We start from the raw sequence: 21138 nt of genomic DNA, 5'->3' as shown, positions 1-21138 counted from the left end.
AGAGGGTTGTTGCTCTTTGTTTCCCGAAGATCTGCGCTCTTCGTAAAATATGTTATGTGCTAAGTGAAAACGATGACTGAGAAAGTATTCCATATGGGATGCTGCTGCAGTACTACTTACTGGCTGGCCTGATGTACTGTAATTGTTTCATATGGAAAACGTGACAAGCACACGTAGGCTAGACAAATACGAACAAGCACTAAGTAAACAGTTAATCTTTCATTTTGGTGAAGTAGGCTCTGCTCTGTTGGATGCAAGCCTCCTTACATCAACAGAAAGATCAGTCTGAATGTGGCTCATAAAAAAAGTAACCAGGGGGCCGGGCACGATGGCACAGTCGGTAGTGCTGTCGCCTCACAGCTAGAAGGTCCTGGGTTCGATTCCCGCTGGGGATGCTGTGGGCGCTGGGGGAGTGTGCTCTCCTCCGTGTCATCAGTGCCCATACCCGAGGCGGGGTTGGCGAAAGGGCCTTTCTGTGTGGAGTTTGCATGTTCTCACCGTGTCCCCTAGGGTAGGTACCCTCACAAAAACATGCAGTAATCCTGGTCTCTAAACTACCTCCCCCTGGCCAGCCTGGGGGAGAGTAAAGGAACTGGTCGGAATAACATTTCCTTCCACTCGCTACGTCCGGCCAGGGAAACTCCCCTGTCAGGTGAAAAGAAGCAGCTTGGACTCCTCATGCATAGAAGGAAGTATGAGCTCAGTCCGCTGCCTCCCAGGTTGGTAGAGGGAGTGTAGCATCCATGATTACATTAGATAATTGACACTGGGTGAAAAAATGGGTTGCAAAATCGTGGGATAATTCTTTTTCTTTTTTTTAATAAAAAAGCCTGGAAAGGTTTCAAAGTACGGCATCTATCGAGCCGGCGGTCTGCCCTTTATGGAACACCCTGCCAAGTATAGATTTCTTCTCCCCTGTCTTTTGTTTGACACCTTACTATTTTTAGGTGTGCTTGAATCTGGTGTGATTATCACTGTGAATGCTTCTCTGCCCTCAAACCAAGATTCTTACTGTGGACGTATTGAGAGCAAGTGCCCAAAACTCTGCTTACAATGGCTGGCTGCGATGTCAGTGACTCATTTGTTGAACTAATTTAATACTAGGGCTGCAGCTACCAATTATCTCCTTAGTGATTATTCTATTGATAACGGTTTTAATTAATGGAATCATTGGGAAGTGTGCTTTTTTAAATATTTGTTTTGTATTTTTTTAACCTCTTAAGCATTATTCTATACTTCTTTAAACAATGATGTGGTGCAAAAAGTTCAAATAACAGATTTACAAGCTCATAACAAGCTCAAACATGTTGCATCGTGTTGTAGATTGGCTACTTTAATTGGCTTTTCGCCTGTAATGACAGGACTGATTATCAATCTTTTTTTCTTTTTTTTTACAATCAATTAAATCAATTGGTTTGATTAACTGTCGCAGCCCTATTTGATAGTGAATTAGCATGCAGCTGTCTTTGTGTTTTACAGTGCTGCTGCTAACAGTACCTGGATCAGAAGAGTCAGAATCTACTGTGGTGGACATCGATGCACAGAAACACATGTGGGATGACGAGAAGGTACTGTATGGATGGGAAGGCAATGGCTACAAGGGGTTCATTTGTTTTGTTTTAAAAGAATATATATATTTTAATTTCTCCCATGGTCGGTCACACAAAGCACATATTATTTGAAAAGAGGAACATACTGCTGCTCATACCTATTTATACCAGTGAGATCTGAATGTGTTCAATCTCTTTGTGGTGAAACGTTGGCTGTATGACCTACGAGAGTAACGTATAAAGCACAAAGCAGGCTGATATGGGACGCACACGCAGCTTAGACACACCCAACGGACCGACATGCGGAAACAAGCAATGGTCGGACATGTGGTCGGACATGCGCTGCTCCCGTGCTTGCGGTTAGGGTTAGGTTAGGGTTTGAGGTAGGTTGTCGGTCTGATGACAGTCGGACCAATAGTATGTCTAAACTAAAGCCTGTACCCGCTGATATAGCCTCACCATGAGGCTGATTTGACAAATGTCAGCAACTTCGTTGGCCTACTGGCTATGTGCACAGACCTTTGGATGTCCAGTGGCTTGTAAGATGAGTCACACACACACACACACACACACACACACACACACACACACACATGCTTATGGTTGTTCATCGAATCCGATGATGTCGTCCACATCACAAATACAGTACAGTATGACTTTATAGTTGTTAATGTAATCATGAGATTTATCTTTTCCGTATTTACTTATTTTAATTAATTATTTTATTTCACCTTTGTCTTTCCAGGTGTAGTCCCAATGAGATTCAAGATCAGCACAAAAAGTTTAACAAAGTATAGATAATAACAGCAACATTAAAATCTTTAATACTAATTGTTAATACTATGGCATGACCAAAGAACATTAATGAGCAGATGGATCCTTAGTGCCCATAGTTTGTAGTGTAATGTTCACCAACCACTAGAAAATGTTTACTGGGTTTTATCTTCTCTCTTTTCAGGACGATTCATCAAATTCCAACACATGTGATGTTCCTGGAATCAAGTGAGTAACTGTTTTCCAATTGCACGCACATGTCATCCGTACACTCATCTGCTTCAATGTAATTGAATGACAACGTTAACTAACGATATGTGCGTACGCCACCCATAGGTCACGTTATCAATCAGTGGGTGGAACACAAAATCAATCAAATAAATTCAGTGTTCAACGTTTACATATAATAATAATAATAATAATAATTCATTGCATTTTTATAGTGCTTTTCCAAGTGCTCAAAGCGCTTTACAATGGTTCATTCATTCATACATTGAGAGGTGATGCGGCGAACAGTCGGCGCCAGCGTCCTCACTTCCCACATTCACACACCAATGGTGGCGAACTCACACCGACCGACTCATTGGAGGCAATGTAGGGTTCAGTGTCTTGCCCAAGGACACTTCGACATGTGGACAGGAGGAGTGGACAGGAACCGCCGACCCAGGGATCATTGGACGACCTGCTCTACCTCCTGAGCCACAGCCGCCCATATCCACAAAACAACAGTGGAAAAATGATTAATGCATGATTAATGAAATCTATAGAAAAATAATTGAAAGAATCAGGTGATTTAATCTTGGGTAGACAATAGACATGCCATGCCCATAATGTTGTGTACACAGCCTACAGGTACCTTTATAGATAGATAGATAGAATACTTAATTGGCAGTTTAAGAAAATTACAGAAAATGACAAATGGACTTAGACACAAAAGCCTTCGCTTGTTTCCATTGTGGTCCACATTTTTGTTACAGCTACAGTAAAAGGTGGTAAAACATGGAAGCAGTTGTTTCCATTGGTCAAACAGCAATGATAATCAGATGGCACTGATTCCCAGTGCAGGCTGACTGTGCACAGTGTGCACATGTGCAGTGGAAACACACATGCTGTGACATCGTGGGTCACAAAGTGGCTCATGATCTGTGTCAACAAATCGGTGCCATGTCACCCTAACTCCAATCTGGGAACTCATCAACAAAAAAAGGAAAAAAAGCCTCTTTTCCTTTGAATATGTCTTGAGAGATTACCCTAACCCGACCGATTATGTAGCCGCCTCCAACCAATCGTCCCTTCTCTTGAGTAGAGTTTGGTATGGTTTGTGTTTTATCCGATGAAACGGTAACAGTGCTGCTGCCTAGTAAACGGTGCTTAGTTCTAATAAAATGCATAAAACAATTATATATACAAGATTTTGCAATCAACCTTACTTTACATAGACGACTGAATTTCCCCTCTGTAGTACTGTAGGAATCGTTGGGATTAATTTGATGCGTTTGCCTTTGTGCACATATATTCTGTTGTTGGTATCCTTTCCAGTTAAATGCAGCCATACAGTCTAGTTTTAGGCATTTTGAACTGTGTTTTAAGCTAACAAGATAACGGTATTTATTGAGTGGTGCAATCACTCCTATACGGAGCTTTGTGTGTCTCTGGCTGTGTCCCTGGGTCCCTGGCTGGCTGGCTGGCTGTGTCCATCCCTGACTGGCTGTGTCCAAGCACGAAAATAGCATTTGGTTGGTTTTCATCACCAAGTTTCGCTGTTGTGCAGCCTAATACAAACACACATATTAACTGTATATATGATGCTTTGGGGTGTTACAGTACAGTGACAGTACAGTACAGTAGAGTGACCCCCGCACGGTAACTCTGTCATTTCTCAACCGTTTCGGACGTGGGGCGGCTCGTCGGAACCAGGCCGGCACCCTGGGTGCGTTCCTGTGGGGCTGGAAGTTCCGGGGACCCCCTGCGGACCCCCACACGGAGTTGCATCACTCACTTCACACGGGTGTGATTTTTTCTTTTCTCCAGTATATTTCGTTCCGCCAGGTACTGGACCCATAGAAACCGAGCTCAGTTTCTGCACCTACTGTAGCCCTGGTCTTCACCCCCTTGTTGCTGTTTCTCTCTTCTCCTTCAAAATTCCACTCTTTCAAGCGTAAGCCAAAACCACAGTACATTTTCGGACATTTCTGTCTTCCAGCATTTTCCCGTCACCGGACCAGGAGGTCAGCCCGACCGGTCTCCCAGCAGCACACAACACAGGAGGCTCTCTGCCCGACCTGACCAACATCCAGTTCCCCCCGCCGCTGTCCACGCCTCTAGACCCAGAGGACACCGTGCTCTTCCCCTCCCTCAGCTCCTCCAACAGCACTAGCAGCCTCACCACCAACCTGACACACCTGGGCATCAGCGTTGCCAGCCATGGTACAGTATTACTCAGCCACTTCAACGTATTTGTGCATTTTAAAGTTGATACATACAGTACCATTTCTGAGGGGGGAGGGACTCAAGGGAGGTAGGGCCTGTTTTGTAGCATGGGCGGTGACGTAGAAGAAAACGAGCGCTCCTTTTTCCAATTGTACACACATATCATACATAGACATGCCGAAAAAGAATAGACCCTCACACTCATCTGCTCATTTTATAAGAATGTTAGAAACCAGCAATAGAATACATTGGAAATTGCTAAAAGATCAGTTCAGAAGCATATTCCATAAACCCTAATTGACTATAAAAGCAAAGTTGAACATTCAATCTCAAATTTCTTCAACTAGTTGCCCACTGTATAGTACAGCAAGAACATAGGTTTAGAATGATAATATAATACCCAAACATCACAATGCTACATATTGTGCTAATTGTTCAGAAAATACAGCACTAGTGTTCAGGACTCTTTTCTTGTTGTTTCACAAATAACAGATTGGGACTGCTTAATGAAAATTATTATTGAGTATTAAAAATGCTTTCGGGAAGAAAAACAAAAAGAAAGAAAAAAATCCATCCCACATCCAGTTTTGTACAGGATGTGAAAGACATAGCGGTTGGAAAGACAATCTGACATGTCATGTGACACCATCATTGAAGTGTGTGTGTGTGTGTGTGTGTGTGGTGTGTGGTGTGTGTGTGTGTCAGGGATCACCACCTCCTCTGAGCCCACCATGACGGTCTCGTCACAGCGCAGACAACCCAATGTGGTTCCACTCACCCTCAGCGCTGACCTCCATTTCCAGCATTCCCCCCAGCAGCTGTCTCCCACCCTGTCCTCACCTATTAACATCACCCAGGTAAGGCAAATGGTAAATGGTGCATTTATATAGCGCCTTTATCCAAGGCGCTTTACATAGATTCATTCATACACCGACAGCGGCAGAAACCATGCACATCAGGAGCAATTAGGGGTTCAGTGTCTTGCTCAAGGACACTTCAACACTAACTCTGGGGGAGCCCGGGTTCGAACTGGCAACCTTGCGGTTACCATCCAGCCACTCTACCCCTGAGCCACCGCCGTCACCTGCCTGGCTTGGCACTACCCCAGGATAGATGTCTACTAACCGTCTGCCATAATCTGCCAGCTACCAGCAGCCTTCTGCCATGCATTTCTGTAGTAAAGAAGTATGGGGAGAAATATGTCTCAAAAGTATTCACAAATATTCCATGATTTACAAATGTGTTTCCAAGATTTACAAATGTGTTTCCAAGATTTGCAAATGTTTTTCTATGATTTGCAAATGTTTTTCCATGATTTACAAATGTGTTTTGTATTTTTACAAAAAAAGAATAGATTTGTGTGTGCGTTTATCCTAAAATACCATTTGTAAATCCTCAATTGTGCGTGTGAATTGTAAATCTGCATTTGGCATTCCTTTTTCCTGTTGAATCATTTTGAGACAAACGTCACGCTTTTTTATGATAATTTTCACAAATGTATTGTAAATATTCCACAATTTACTAATGTGTTTCCATGATTCACAAATGTGTTTCCAAGATTCACAAATGTGTTTCCATGATTCACAAATGTGTTTCCATGTTTTACAAATGTATTTTGTATTTTTACAAAGAAAATATTAGATTTGTGTGTGCATTTATCCTAAAAAAACATTTGTAAATCCTCAATTATGCGTGTGAATTGTAAATCTGCATTTGGCATTCCTTTTTCCCGTTGAATCATTTTGAGACAAACGTCACGCTTTTTTATGATAATTTTTACAAATGTATTGTCCTATCCACAAAAAAACGTGTAAGTTGGCATTTAAATACATGTGCTATGATTTTTACAAATATATGACAATTTGTAAAAAATAATTTATACTTAAGCGCATTTATCAAAAAATATCATTTGTAAATCATCAACTCTGTGTGTCAATTGTTGCCACTGCATTTGTGGATTTTCTCAATGCATTTGTGACACCAGCCACTTGTGGATTTTCTCAATGCATTTGTGACACCAGCCACTTGTGGATTTTCTCAATGCATTTGTGACACCAGCCACTTGTGGATTTTCTCAAAGCATTTGTGAAACCAGCATGCGGTAAAAATGTCTCAAAAAGGTGATTGGCTGCCTTGTTGCTAGGCTGCCTCTAAGCCAATGGGAGACTTACCATAAATCCTATAGTCTGAAGATCATGAGCTACAAGGCGAGGGAGGGCGAGGTGAATTTGCCGGTCGGCCCATGGGTCGGCCGGTCGGCCCATGGGTCGGCCGGTCGGCCCATGGGTCTGCTGGTCGGCCCATGGGTCGGCTGGTCGGCCGGTCAGCCCATGGGTCGGCCGGTCGGCCGCATGGGTTGGCCGGTGGCTCATGGGTCGGCCGGTCAGCCCATGGGTCGGCCGGTCGGCCCATGGGTCGGCCGGTCAGCCCATGGGTCGGCCGGTCGGCCGGTGGCTCATGGGTCAGCCGGTCAGCCCATGGGTCGGCCGGTCAGCCCATGGGTCGGCCGCATGGGTCGGCCGCATGAGTCGGCCTGTGGCTCGTGTAATAGTGTAATAGGATAACATGTGTAATAGGATAACATGTGTAATAGTGTAATAGGATAATATGTGTAATAGTGTAAAAGTGTAATAGGCTAATAAGTGTAATAGTGTAATAGGCTAATACGTGTAATAGTGTAATAGGCTAATAAGTGTAATAGTGTAATTATGTGTAATAGTGTAATAGGCTAATAAGTGTAATAGTGTAATAGGCTAATACGTGCAATAGTGTAATATGTGTAATAGTGTAATAGGCTAATACGTGTAATAGTGCAATAAGTATGATAGTGTAATACACTTATTAGCCTATTACACGTATTAGCCTATTACACTTATTAGCCTATTACACTATTATACTATTACACTATTACACACATTATCCTATTACACTATTACACATGTTATCCTATTACACTATTACACTTAAAGGTATATTCAGTGATTTCACTTAATTCAAATATCACTTCTTTTTTTGTTCTGTTGTGATAATCCGCCCTACTATAGAGTGTGCTGACCATATAAGGAGTTCCTCTCTGTCCCCAGTTAACCCCTGGGGTCAAAAAAACGTAGGTTTCGTTTTTGGCTAGGTGGCCCAGCCTTCATCCAATCAGGATAGAGAGGGGCCTTCCGCCGATCGAGCGGGGGCGGGCCTTGGTGTGCGTGCTGTTGGCCTGTCGCGTGTCACCCCATCTTGTTACCGGGGCGGACTGGGGGGTTTTCCAAATCACTGAATGCTCCTTTAATAGACGACCCATGAGCCACCGGCCGACCCATGGGCCGACGGGCCGACTGGCCGACTGATGAGCCACCGGCCGACCCATGCGGCCGCCCCATGGGCCGACCGGCCGACCCATGGGCTGACCGGCCGACTCATGAGCCACCGGCCGACCCATGCGGCCGACCCATTGGCCGACCGGCCGGCCCATGAGCCACCGGCCGACCCATGCGGCCGACCCATGGGCCGACCGGCCGACCCATGAGCCACCGGCCGACCCATGTGGCCGACCTATGAGCGACCGGCCGACCCATGGGCCGACTGGCCGACCCATGAGCCACCTGCCAACCCATGCGGCCGACCCATGGACTGACCGGCCGACCCATGGGCCGAACGGCTGACCCATGGGCCGACCGGCTGACCCATGGGCTGACCGGCTGACCCATGAGCCACCGGCCGACTCATGAGCCACCGGCCAACCCATGGGCCGACCCATGGGCCGACCCATGGGCTGACCGGCCGACCCATGGGCTGACCGGCCGACCCATGGGCTGACCGGCCGACCCATGGACCGACCGGCCGACCCATGGGCTGACCGGCCGACCCATGAGCCACCGGCCAACCCATGCGGCAGACCGCCCGACCCATGGGCTGACTGCCCGACCCATGGGCTGACCGGCCGACCCATGGGCCGACCGGCCGACCCATGGGCCGACCGACCGACCCATGAGCCACCGGCCGACCCATGGGCTGACCGGCCGACCCATGGGCCGACCGGCAAATTCACCTCGCCCTCCCTCGCCTTGTAGCTCATGTTGCTTTGTGTTTTTATGATCTTCAGACTATAGGATTTATGGTAAATCTCCCATTGGCTTAGAGGCAGCCTAGCAACAAGGCAGCCAATCACCTTTTTGAGACATTTTTACCGCATGCTGGTTTCACAAATGCTTTGAGAAAATCCACAAGTGGCTGGTGTCACACAAATGCATTGAGAAAATCCACAAGTGGCTGGTGTCACAAATGCATTGAGAAAATCCACAAGTGGCTGGTGTCACAAATGCATTGAGAAAATCCACAAGTGGCTGGTGTCACAAATGCATTGAGAAAATCCACAAGTGGCTGGTGTCACAAATGCATTGAGAAAATCCACAAGTGGCTGGTGTCACAAATGCATTGAGAAAATCCACAAATGCAGTGGCAACAATTGACACACAGAGTTGATGATTTACAAATGATATTTTTTGATAAATGCGCCTGCAAGTATAATTATTATTATTATTTTTTTTACAAATTGTCATATATTTGTAAAAATCATAGCACATGTATTTAAATGCCAACTTACAAGTTACAAGTTTTTTTGTGGATAGGACAATACATTTGTAAAAGTTATCATAAAAAAGCGTGACGTTTGTCTCAAAATGATTCAACAGGAAAAAGGAATGCGAAATGCAGATTTAAGGATTTACAAATGTTTTTTTAGGATAAATGCACACACAAATCTAATATTTTCTTTGTAAAAATACAAAATACATTTGTAAATCATGGAAACACCTTTGTGAATCATGGAAACACATTAGTAAATTGTGGAATATTTACAATACATTTGTGAAAATTATCATAAAAAAGCGTGACGTTTGTCTCAAAATGATTCAACAGGAAAAAGGAATGCCAAATGCAGATTTACAATTCACACGCACAATTGAGGATTTACAAATGGTATTTTAGGATAAACGCACACACAAATCTATATTGTTTTTGTAAAAATACGAAATACATTTGTAAATCATGGAAAAACATTTGCAAATCATAGAAAAACATTTGTAAATCTTGGAAACACATTTGTAAATCATGGAATATTTGTAAATACTTTTGAGACATATTTCTCCCCATAAAGAAGTGCCCTGAACGCTTGAAGCATGCTCTTCAATGTCACTCTGATCCTCCTGGCTCTGTCAGTCAACCCAGTAATTTACAGCCTGACGGTTACCGTTGTTTCAGCAAGACTAATTGTGCTAATAATGCAGATGACACGACGTTCGAGCACAGCAACGGTCCATATAGGTTTGAACGTTGTGGCCGTTGATAAAACTCGCATCGATAAATGCTCGATGTGAGTGCTCCTCCGCTCACAAAATGTTTTCTGTGTACACCAGTGATGTGTAAATAGGTTTTGAATGTAATGTGTCCCTGGACCCAGGGGTGGTCTTTTAGATGGGTCCCAGGGACATTTTATGAGTACAGTACTGAGTACAGCATTGCATCCCAGGACCCCCGGGGGGTGACAACATGATTGCGTCCTTTCTCAATTTAGTGAGTCTTAAGGATGCAGGCTATTTGCATCACTGGTACACGGCCCCTTACTGTAGCCCAGTGGTTTTCAACCCTTTTCATGTCAAGGCCCATTATTTATTCAGCATTTGAGCTACGGACTACCATTTGATGAGATTTAGGGCTCCATTTTCGTCACCGCTAAACCCCTTATCCCTAAACTTCTTTGCCTTTTTTTTACTATTTTGAAAAACATTTTTGAATAGTTCAACTAGCCAATCTACATTGACACGTTGTGAGCTTGTAGACTGGCCATTTTAACTATTCAAAAATGTTTTGCAAAATAGTAAAAAAAGGCAAAGAAGTTTAGGGATAAGGGGTTTAGCGATGACGAAAATGGAGCCCTTAGCCTCTCAGACCCAAAACTTTGAATATTTTGTTGTCGTTGGATAACATTTTGTCCATAATTCCATGCTGCTATATTGATGTTATAGGAGAGACAACAGGCAAACAATACAAATAATTATTGATTTAATTGTGTAGACTTCTTGTAAATTAAGTAATGCAGATGTTTAACAATAATTTAACTTCAGTCAGGACAACTCATGAATGGAAGGAATATATATTTATTGAATATAAAATGAGCAATATATATGATTTGGCGATGAATTGGATTGGATCTACTCTGATCATCGCATCAGTCCCAACCATAGGGACTCCGAATCCCCCGTACCTAAACAGCAGATCCAAAACGACAGGTGGTAACTGGTAAATGTGATGCTGAGGCGGCCCGATGAACAGCCGCCGGCAACTGCACTGAGTTTCTTGACTGAACTTGCTCTGCGCATGTCTGCGAGAGGTCATTCTTGAGACCGTTGGTTTCATTTCACGCTCTCAAGAATTAAAGATCTAAGGCCCCATTTACACTGGCAGACAAATCTAGCCTAAATCAGATCTGTGCCACATCAAGATTGAAATCCGATTGGTTTAAATGGTCACATGACTCATTTAGACAAATCAGATTTCAATCTGGATGTGGCTCAGATCTGATTCAGGCTGGATTTGGCTGCCAGTGTAAATGGGGTCTAAGGGTCCATTTGGTTACCAACTCTCCGTAATTTATCTGGGGACCACCTGGAACCCCCTCAAGGACCACTGGTGGTCCCCGGGCCACTGGTTGAAAACCACTGCTGTAGCCCAATCGGGTGCCGTCAGTGGTGTGTGTGTGACTGAATGGGTGAAAAAGCACTTTGGATAACACTGCTATATTAATGCACCATTTACCATAATGTCAAAAGGTGAAGAAAAGCTATTCCACTACAGTACGAAATGTTTTCAATTTGCATTGCAAGATGTAGGCTAATACACGTATAGGGGGATTCAAGCAGGTTACCCAGATAACCGCTAATTAAGTTTCCATTCCTGTTATGAATTGTTCTGCTTCTTGCTCCTCAGCCAGTGCCGATGGAGGCCATGTCCCTGGAGCTGCAGCTGTCCCAGTACCCTCTGTTCAGCCAGCTCACAGCCCAGGCCCAGGCCCAGCTCCTCAATGACCTCCAGAAGCAGCAGGGCATCTGCCTCGTCAGCCTGCCCAGCTCACTAGACATAACGGCCACCTCCCCGGACACCCAGAGCCAAAACATCACCAATATCAACATCAACTCGGTAAGAACACCTGCTCCAGTTGGTAGTGCTGTCGCCTCACAGCTAGAAGGTCCTGGGTTCAATTCCCGCTCGGGGCGCTGTGGGTGCTGGCGGCGTGTTTCCTCCTCCGCGTCATCAGTGCCCATACCCGAGGCGGGGTTGGCGAAAGGGCCTTTCTGTGCAGAGTTTGCATGTTCTCCCCGTGTCCCCTAGGGTATGTACCCTCACAAAAACATGCAGTAATCCTGGTCTCTAAACAAACTGCCTCCCCCTGGCCAGCCGGGGCGCCTGATGGAGGGGAAAGGAACTGGTTGGAATAACGTGTTCCTTCCACGCGCTACGTCCAACCAGGGAAACTCCCCCCTGTCACGTGTAAAGGAGCAACTTGGACACTCAGGCATGAAGGAAGCATGCATTCAAGTCCGTTGCTCTCCCCATGTCCCCCATATATGAGGACTAGGTTGGCGGAGGGTGTGTAGAGAGCCCAGATCACATTAGATAATTGGCACAGGGGTGAAAAAATGGGTTACAAAATCGAGGGATACATTTTTTTTTAAGAACACCTGCATGTCCAATGATTGATACAGTTAATTCTAGTAATGGAGCCTCTCTATCATCCAAATGGCTTTGTGTTTTTGGCAAAAGCTCTGAGATTGATTTTTCATTATTGTATAATAATAAGTTGACTTTATTACGATTAACACATCTTTGCTTTTGACAGCTGCCAGAAAATAGTTTGTCCTTGCTAATTAATTTGTTGTTCACCTTTTTTAGAGAAAATGGATTTAATTTGTTTCTCGAGAGGTCATGGTATTGGTAGAGGCTTATAAAGACATTAGTGTGGCACCAGGAGTTCTGTCATCTTTTAAGTATTTTCCTTGGTTAACAAATTTGGTAGTAGTTTGATTAATTAACCCATTTAGGCCTGACCTCCAGTTTTCAGAAATAAATATTTTCACAAATTTAACAAAAATAGCAGACCTACAAGCTCGTAGCACGCCACTCGGTGGCGCGCTATGAGCTTGTAGATCTGCTATTTTTCAATAGCTAAATTATAACATCATTTTTAAACACCAAAAGGGGTTCCCGCCCAAAATGGGTTAAGCATTTTTACTTAGATAACAATGGTGTAAGAACCAAGGAAGGTACTGTGGCTATACATTCTGCTGAATCCCCAAATGTGTACGTCTGGTACAAACCCTGAATACACCAGCCACAAGACCCCTCAGCGACTATATACTTTACAGTATTCCTCTCAGTGGCTGGTGATGATTTCCTACCAGGGAAAGGCCTGGACTAGAGCCCTGCGCTGGAGCGTTTTCTTAATGCGGCTCTTGCCTGCTCCCGTTGGATTTCTGTCCATTCCAGTCCGCCCCCGCAATGATTTCATTTCTGACCACCCGTAGTTAATGTCTATCCGCCGCCCCCTCCCGCAACCAAAAAATGAAATGCCATTTAGTTCCGCATAGTAGGCTACTGCAATATTACCGTCCAGTCCCGCAGTTATATAACTTAGCCTGCAACATTTCCTTCTAGAACCAAAAACATTACAAAACAGAATGAGATTTATTTGTGGGGAGTTGCTCACACACAGAGAGAGAGAGTTATCTGTGTGTTTATATTGCGAGAGGATATACAGTATTATATAAATTAATAATTACATAATATCATATAGATTAATTATATTGTGACACCGCGACGAGCGAATAAAAGAGAGGGAGAGAGAGGTGAGAGTGAGTGAGAGAGGGGGGGGTCGCATTGTCCGCAACTCAGTAGGGGAAATTAGGTTCTCCTCTGCACATATCTTGCAAAAGTAGCCAGGTGCTATTATATCTGGTTTATTGCGGGATTTTGCGGAGCACGTAGGCTATATTTTGAGCGCCTGTTCCCGACCGCAGGTGTTTAAACACCGCATGTACCCTCCACACCTCCTCCCCATAACTAACAACAGTTTTTCTGGCTATGATAGGCAACCCAAAACCTACCATGTATAAGTTCTGGGTTTAGAAAATGCAGTGTTAGTAATACTATGTCCTGAGTAGGGCCCAAATTGGGTTCTGTTAACCTTATCTGAAACCAAGCCGTAGTGTATGAAAATGCACAACCCGACACGGTTCACTTAGTTCTTGTAGTCAATGGAATCCATAGAAAATCTCCTCTCTATTCCCTTCCTGTCAGGCCCCTTTTCCACCGGGGTTGAACCGGTTCCGTTCTTTTTTCCAGCCTAATTTTGAACCAGATTCAGGTTCAAATTCAAATTTGGGTTCAGAATTCAGATTCAGGTTCAAATCGCAGAGGTTGGTTCAGAACTGGAACCAAAAGAATACTTCTTCTTGCCCTGATGTTACTGTTACAAAGTGGCCGTGCCACTATTCAGGTTGGAAGATGCAGTTGTGATCTAAACCATCATAAAGAATAAAGAACGGAACCTGTTCTAGAACCAACGTTTTTTTTGGGTGGAAAAGGGGCCTCAGATTTGTGTGACTGTCATGGCGTTCCGTGCTAGCTAACCCTCTTCCCTCCAACAGTACCGCAATCAGACTGGCTCCCCAGCCAATCAGTCTCCAACCTCCCCTGTCTCCAATCAAGGCTTCTCGCCTGGCAGCTCGCCTCAAGTAAGGCCCCGCCCACACGCCGAGCTCGCTGCTTTTCCGGGGAAGGGGCTTCTTTGTTCCTTGTTGGGGATTAGGTCTGAATCCGTTAACACTGCTTTTCATTCTCCGGTCTACACTCTACAGTTGTCCTGTCCATGGTGTCCACGGCTGCTTCTGTCATTTCCTCCTCATCGCTCTTAATTGTTCACTTGTGCTATATGCATGTAGGATGATCATATGGTGGTGGATGCTTTCTTCCTTTGGTAAAATGGTGCATTTGTGTAGCACCTTTCTCCAAAGCGGTTTACGATGTGCATTACATCCACACATACATTCTCACACCAGTGGCGGAGGAAACCACGCGAGGCACCAACCTGCTCATCAGGAGCAGTTGGTGCCTCCGTGTCTTGCTCAAGGACACTTTGACACTAACCCAGGGAGAGTCCAGGATTGAACCGGGGACCTTCTGATTTCCAAGCGGCCGTTCTACCTCCTGAGCCACTGCCGCTCCTTTGGGATGAAATCCCTCAGATTGTTGCTAAATGTAGGTAGACTAAACAAGGGCTTCCCATGCCAAAGACCCCCGAATAGCCTTGGGCTGTGGTCCCCCTATTGCTAAATGGCTTTATTTTTTAAATGGCAAAAATAGCACATCTACAAGGTCACTGCGTCATACATAGTACGATGTGTTGCGAGCTTGAAGATATGTTATTTATTTAACTTTTTGGACAATAAGGTGAAAAGTTTGAATACAACTAGTGCTTCGTTTTTACATATGTTTACTCTTGAAAAAAAAACATGAATACACTTGAAAACAAGCACCTTGAAAGAAAGCTTATCATACAGTGCTGATGAATCATTTCCTGAGGTGCTTCAACTTGTCTCATTAGAGATGTGTGTATATATATTTGTTTTTTACAAGATGTGTTTTGTGCTGCCATGAGAAAACCATTTGCTTCGGTCAACGCTCTCACTACTCTGGCCGATCTTTGACTTTGCCTCCAGCTTATTTCTGTCATGGCATTACTAAAAAATATCTGCTTGTGGGACTGAACAACCCACCTCCTTGGCTAGTGTATGTTTTGTGCTTTTTTATTTTTATTTTCCTCGCTGTTCATTTCAGATGCCATGGTGATGTAAATTAACAGCTTAAGGATATGTCTTGCAGCACATTCCCGTGGTGGGCAGTATATTTGGTGATTCATTCTACGATCAGCAGATGGCTTCAAGACAGACCAATGCATTGTCTCATCAGGTGACACAATCCACGCAATGCATGAATCTACAAGTGATAATCAATGACTAGTAATCTGATATGTTGAAGATGTGTTCACTCTATGCTAATTATTCCCATAAACCCACAACTAGCCAAGGTTTATTGATTGGTTTAACAACTCATGTGGTATCCAGTAAGCTACTAAGCTAGTTTAACTCTTACGGCGTTTTATGACCATGACCTGACGAAGAAGGTGTGACGGATACATCGAAACGTTTACTTGCACCCTGTGAATTAAAAGGGCTTAAACAGTCTGAGATTCCTTCCTTCCTCTTACAGCACTTTAGTTTACAATCGTCAAAATAACTTCACTGAGGGAGTTTTTCACTTTGTAGAATCACCCCATGGTGATTGTAGCTCCATTTCACGAAAATCTGCCTTAAAATAGTGCCATCGTTTGTCATAGTGTCGAAAAATATTCCACCACCGCGAGCAACAACAACAAGGGGGAACAGCCCGACATGGAAGCCCTGAGAAGTTGTTTTTGACCTCTGGTCAAAAACGACAAAAAATACAATTAAATACAACTCGTGTTTGGGAAGGAAAGAGGTCTTTATCAATTAACTAGTAACTAGTGAATGGGGGCCAAAGTGTTAACCCATGTAGACCTGTTGCATCTATACGTTGTTATACTTTTATAGCATAAATTAACGCCCTACTTGATCATGCTACAGCATCACAGAAAAGATTACACATCAGAACTAAATCATATGTACTACAGTTAGGAAGAAATGAGATATTGTTTGTTTTCGATGTTTCATAAATATTGGCAAGGATAGTGATGACTTACTGTAGTGATGGCTACACAACCGAGGGCCTCTAAATTTAATGAAAAATATATGTTTAGTAAGTGTTTAAAAGGGTAAATTAAAATTGTTTCTCACTTTGTTCTTCCCAAAAATTGTGTCCATCTAGCTGGAACAGTTCAACATGATTGAGAACCCCATCAGCTCCAACAGCCTGTACAATCAGTGCTCCACCCTCAACTACACGCAGGCGGCCATGATGGGCCTCACTGGGAGCACCCTTCAGGATGCGCAGCAGCTAGGATACAGTAACCATGGCAACATCCCCAACATCATCCTCACAGGTACCCCTGGTTACCCACATACCACACACACACCATAGATAGGTGTGATACAAGTAAGACGCGCGAACGCAGGAAGCGAACGCAGCTCGTAAATTGCAATAGCGTGACACACACACACACACACACACACACGTTAGACAGCTATGTGTGGTACACACACGTTAGTAGTTAGACAACGAAACGCTGTTGTGGCAGTCTGACACAGACACACACACATACACACACATTAGACAGCTAACTGTGCACATGTTAGACAGCTAACTGCGCTGTTCTGCCTGGCTTCCATAGCAACTGCGCCCTCAGGTGGCGGGTGGTGTCACACCGTGACACACACACAGACAGACAGACAAGTTCTGCCTGGCTTCCATAGTTAGGGCTCATTGCGTTCGCAATGATGCATTATGTCATGGTCTTCCTTCCTTCTACTGTAGTGACTCTGCTAACTAGTGTGTTGGCATAAATAATAATTGTTCATAATATACAGCATCGTTACTGTTGGGTGGAAAGTGCATGTGTCCCTGGCTTCCATTGAAAATGTCTGGTAGCCTGTCACTTTGTCGCTACAACTGTCTGTGCGCAGCATTGGGGTCTGATGTTGGAACTTTGTAGAACTGTTTACATTTCTCACTCTAAAAGTCTGAGATGTCTTTAACAAAACAAATACTGTATGTTGACTGTTAAGCCTGATGCATACTCCAGTACCAGAATGTCAGTTTGGTTTGGCATATCCAAAACTAGTACAATATGCCATCATTCAGAGGCTCGGGTGGGCGGGATCAGAACTAATGGTGGGTGTTTTCCGCCTCTGAGACATTAAGTGTGTAATTCGTTCTGCTACTGTGACTGGTCAGACGTTCCGCTCTTTCTGCTCGTTCCGCGTTTCTGCATTCATTCAGTGCAGCTTCAAATTCATTCCGTAATCTTGTCTACTTGAACCATGCAACACATGATGCTAAATCTATATGCCTCACGTCCACGTTATATGGTTTCTCCATTGGCAACAAAACCTAACTTACCTCGATTTAGCAGATAATTTCCATTACATTTTGAACTTGACATGGTAAACATGTCAAGTTCAAAATGTAATGGAAACATGGTAAACACATACATCACAATGGCATGAAATACGGACTTTACAGCTTAGACGGGGCTAACTGGTGTTGTAGGAAAGGATGTTGTAGTAGTAGTTAGTAGACTATATCAACAATAACAAAACCTGCACAAAGTTTATTTTCTATCAGTGTTAGTGCCTGACTGGTTTCTCAAGTCAAGTGTGACCCCACAGTCTGGCCAGTGACATTTAACCACTAGATGTCACACTTGTACACCTCTGTTGTATAATGTTTGTTACTGTATTTCCCTGTCAACCTTATGTGGCACAAAAGGCAGTAGTCATCTAGTGTGCAACATTGTAATGCAATGTCCTTAAAAGAATATATTCAGGGTAAAAACTACCTTGCCCAACGAAAGCAGATGGACAATGGCTGCTGTCAGTTTGCGGATCACACAGGAAAACACAAATTCAGGAGTTTTCACGTCATAACAAAATTACCACTACTTCACAATATTATTGTTGTTATATCACACCTTTAAAAATAATAATAATTAGTATTACTATTATAGTTTTCATACAATGTTCTACAATCTACTTTATATACATTATACCATTTAAGCTATTGGACAACTTGTTGTGTAATTGTTGATTAATTAATTTATATGGCAAAAAAAAACAATCAATATTCCAGTAACGGGGGAGTCTCCGCCCAGCCTTTCCAAGGAGTTGTCCAACTCTTTGGCCGGCGTCGGCGACGTGAGTTTCGATGCCGACTCCCAGTTCCCGTTGGACGAGCTAAAGATCGACCCGCTGACCCTGGACGGACTCCACATGCTCAACGACCCCGACATGGTGCTGGCCGACCCCGCCACGGAGGACGCCTTCAGGATGGACCGGCTGTGAGGCCGCTGGACACCAACCGCACTGTGGCCCGACTGAAAATATACATAAAAAAGGAAAAGGGAAACGACACCCCACTACTTGACTCTGGAAAGGAGAGAAATTATAAAGGGGGGGTTGGTGGCCGACTAAACCTCTCCCGAATTGCATGGCCGTTCAGCTGTCAGACCTCCTCGCCCTATTGACCTCTCAAAGCCCTCCTGAGACGATGCACCACCAAAAAGACATACATACATACAAACAAACAAACAAACGAGGAAGAGGCAGAGACGTCCTGTGGCTTGCTGGGGAATGGCATCGTTGCTGTCATTATTTTTGAATGAGGTTGATCGCGCGGCGCTTTCGCTAGCCTGCTCTGTTTACAGTGTATAACATACCTGCCAACATTTACCCCAACAACAACAATGCACATTTATTTTTTTGGTCACATTTATTTATGGTTTATTTATTTTTATTTATTTTCCTACGGGAAAGCTGCTTGAAAGATTTGCTAAACTGTGTCTGTTTTTGAATGCTTTTTATTTATTATATATAAATATATATATATATATACATACATATACATATATGTATGTATGTACCTGCGTACACTTACATTTTAAGTGCAAAATACCACAGTCGAGTGGTTTCTACCCTGGAATCAAATGATTTGGTTTCTCCATCATACTTTACAGCTTTCTCTCTCACTCAAAGCTTTATTTTTGACAACCAAATGTTTATATTGTCAACATACTGTATGATGTTTGTGTATTTATACATACATTTTTTTATTTATTATCTTGGTTTATGATTTATATTATTTATATATAATATATTGCATTTCATAATTTAAGTTTGATGCCAAAACGCTATCCTGCTGTAGTCGTGTTCTACAAATTGCACTGATGTGGTTTGCGTCTTGTTTATTAACTGAAAAATGTATACATATTATGTGTTTATTAAGCTTCTTGGTTATGAGTGGAGTGCAAAACCTCCCCATATTTGCTCTCTGATTAATGTAGGAGTGGGATTTATCCCAGTTAAAAATGGCCTGATAAAATCCGGGCATACTCAATTTCTCATCTAGGAAAAACAGTACATGATCCCAAAAATCAATTTCCTTATAACATTTTATTCAGGTGCTTATTTTGAGTTAGCTGAGTGAATAAAGCAGGCTTTGAAATGTAATGTGACAGAATATCCAAATTGTCTTCACGCCAATATATCTAGTAATGACCTATCCCTTTGAAAAAATAAGGTTATTTTTAAAGCAGAGAACACTAAAAAAGTTCTTCAGAAGCAAACCTTTTTGAAGTTGTCACTGTGAGAACACCTGATTTTGCCTTACATGGATATTCTACTGTTCTGCGTTAGTGTCTAATGTGACAATGTATTTTCGTCACTTCTCGTAACATTTTTCTTGTATTTGAAAAGGATACTTAACTTATCGGTCAGTGATTATTTGTGGTTATGTAATGTAAGGTTTGACAAATCAATGTACTGTATTTTGTACCGGTAAAGTTTCTAGCTAAACTCTCGATGTTTTATAAGATTACAAAAAAGAAGAAAGCAAAAAACCCACTACGGTCTGCAAAGTACTGTAAGCTGGGTTTAAAGTCTTTGAAGGAAAGTGCAAATATGGGGAGGCTTTCCGCTCCTTGGCAGGGAAGCTCTGACAAGAACTGGGATGAAAAGCTTTTGTGACCCTGGCCACAAGGGCTCGGTGTAAAACTATATTCATGAATTTAAAAGAAAATGTTGCCGTTTGAACAATTTAAGTAGTAAAGGGTATTTCACTTTAACCCATGTTGGCCTGAGATCAGATTCTAAAAATGTCTTGACAGTTCTACATCCTGACAGTTTTCTGAAAAAGCTATGTTTCTATGTCAGTCGTTCTTCGATTTTTCAAAAATAGCAGACCTACAAGCTTGTAGCGCGCCACTCTGTGGCACGCTATGAGCTTGTAGATCTGCTATCTTTCAATAGCTAAAGCATAACATAATGCTAACACCAAAAGGGGTTCCCACCCAAAATGGGTTAATACAACTAATTCAATTTTTAAGTAATTGTCAAGTAATAAATAAATACATTTATTGAAAAAAAAAGAAAAGAAAAAACATCAAGCAGCTTAAAAACTCTGGGGTGTACACACAAGCCAGATTATACGTTAAAATGACTTCATATGTGTATTAAAGTGAAATACCACATGAACCAATTCTGGGGTGAACATTTGGCAAACATTGCAGATTACAAGCTCACAGGACGTGGTCAAGTAGATCAGCTATTTTCTGTGAAACATTTGGTGTAGAGAGAAATACTAGCAG

General features: G+C 43.1%; 1 protein-coding gene across 1 annotated transcript in view; it reads left to right on the top strand.

Moving 5' to 3' along the window:
• Positions 1-19914, top strand: part of crtc1b (CREB regulated transcription coactivator 1b) — a gene marked incomplete at its 5' end in the record, with an annotated part of 29555 nt that extends 9641 nt beyond the window's left edge. Inside the window, 9 exons of the mRNA XM_079505088.1 lie at positions 1480-1568; positions 2509-2552; positions 4528-4751; positions 5460-5611; positions 11733-11942; positions 14450-14536; positions 15684-15770; positions 16707-16881; positions 18627-19914. Of these exons, the coding sequence (XP_079361214.1) occupies positions 1480-1568; positions 2509-2552; positions 4528-4751; positions 5460-5611; positions 11733-11942; positions 14450-14536; positions 15684-15770; positions 16707-16881; positions 18627-18838 (1280 nt within the window). The 3' untranslated portion in view covers positions 18839-19914. The remainder of the gene's footprint in view (positions 1-1479; positions 1569-2508; positions 2553-4527; positions 4752-5459; positions 5612-11732; positions 11943-14449; positions 14537-15683; positions 15771-16706; positions 16882-18626) is intronic.
• Positions 19915-21138: the final 1224 nt, after the last annotated feature.

Source organism: Electrona antarctica (genome assembly GCF_951216825.1).
Source record: "Electrona antarctica genome assembly, chromosome: 7".
In the NCBI taxonomy this organism is placed as follows: domain Eukaryota; kingdom Metazoa; phylum Chordata; class Actinopteri; order Myctophiformes; family Myctophidae; genus Electrona; species Electrona antarctica.
The sequence above is the reverse complement of the archived record's forward strand: the minus strand, read 5'-3'. Positions and strand labels throughout refer to the sequence as shown.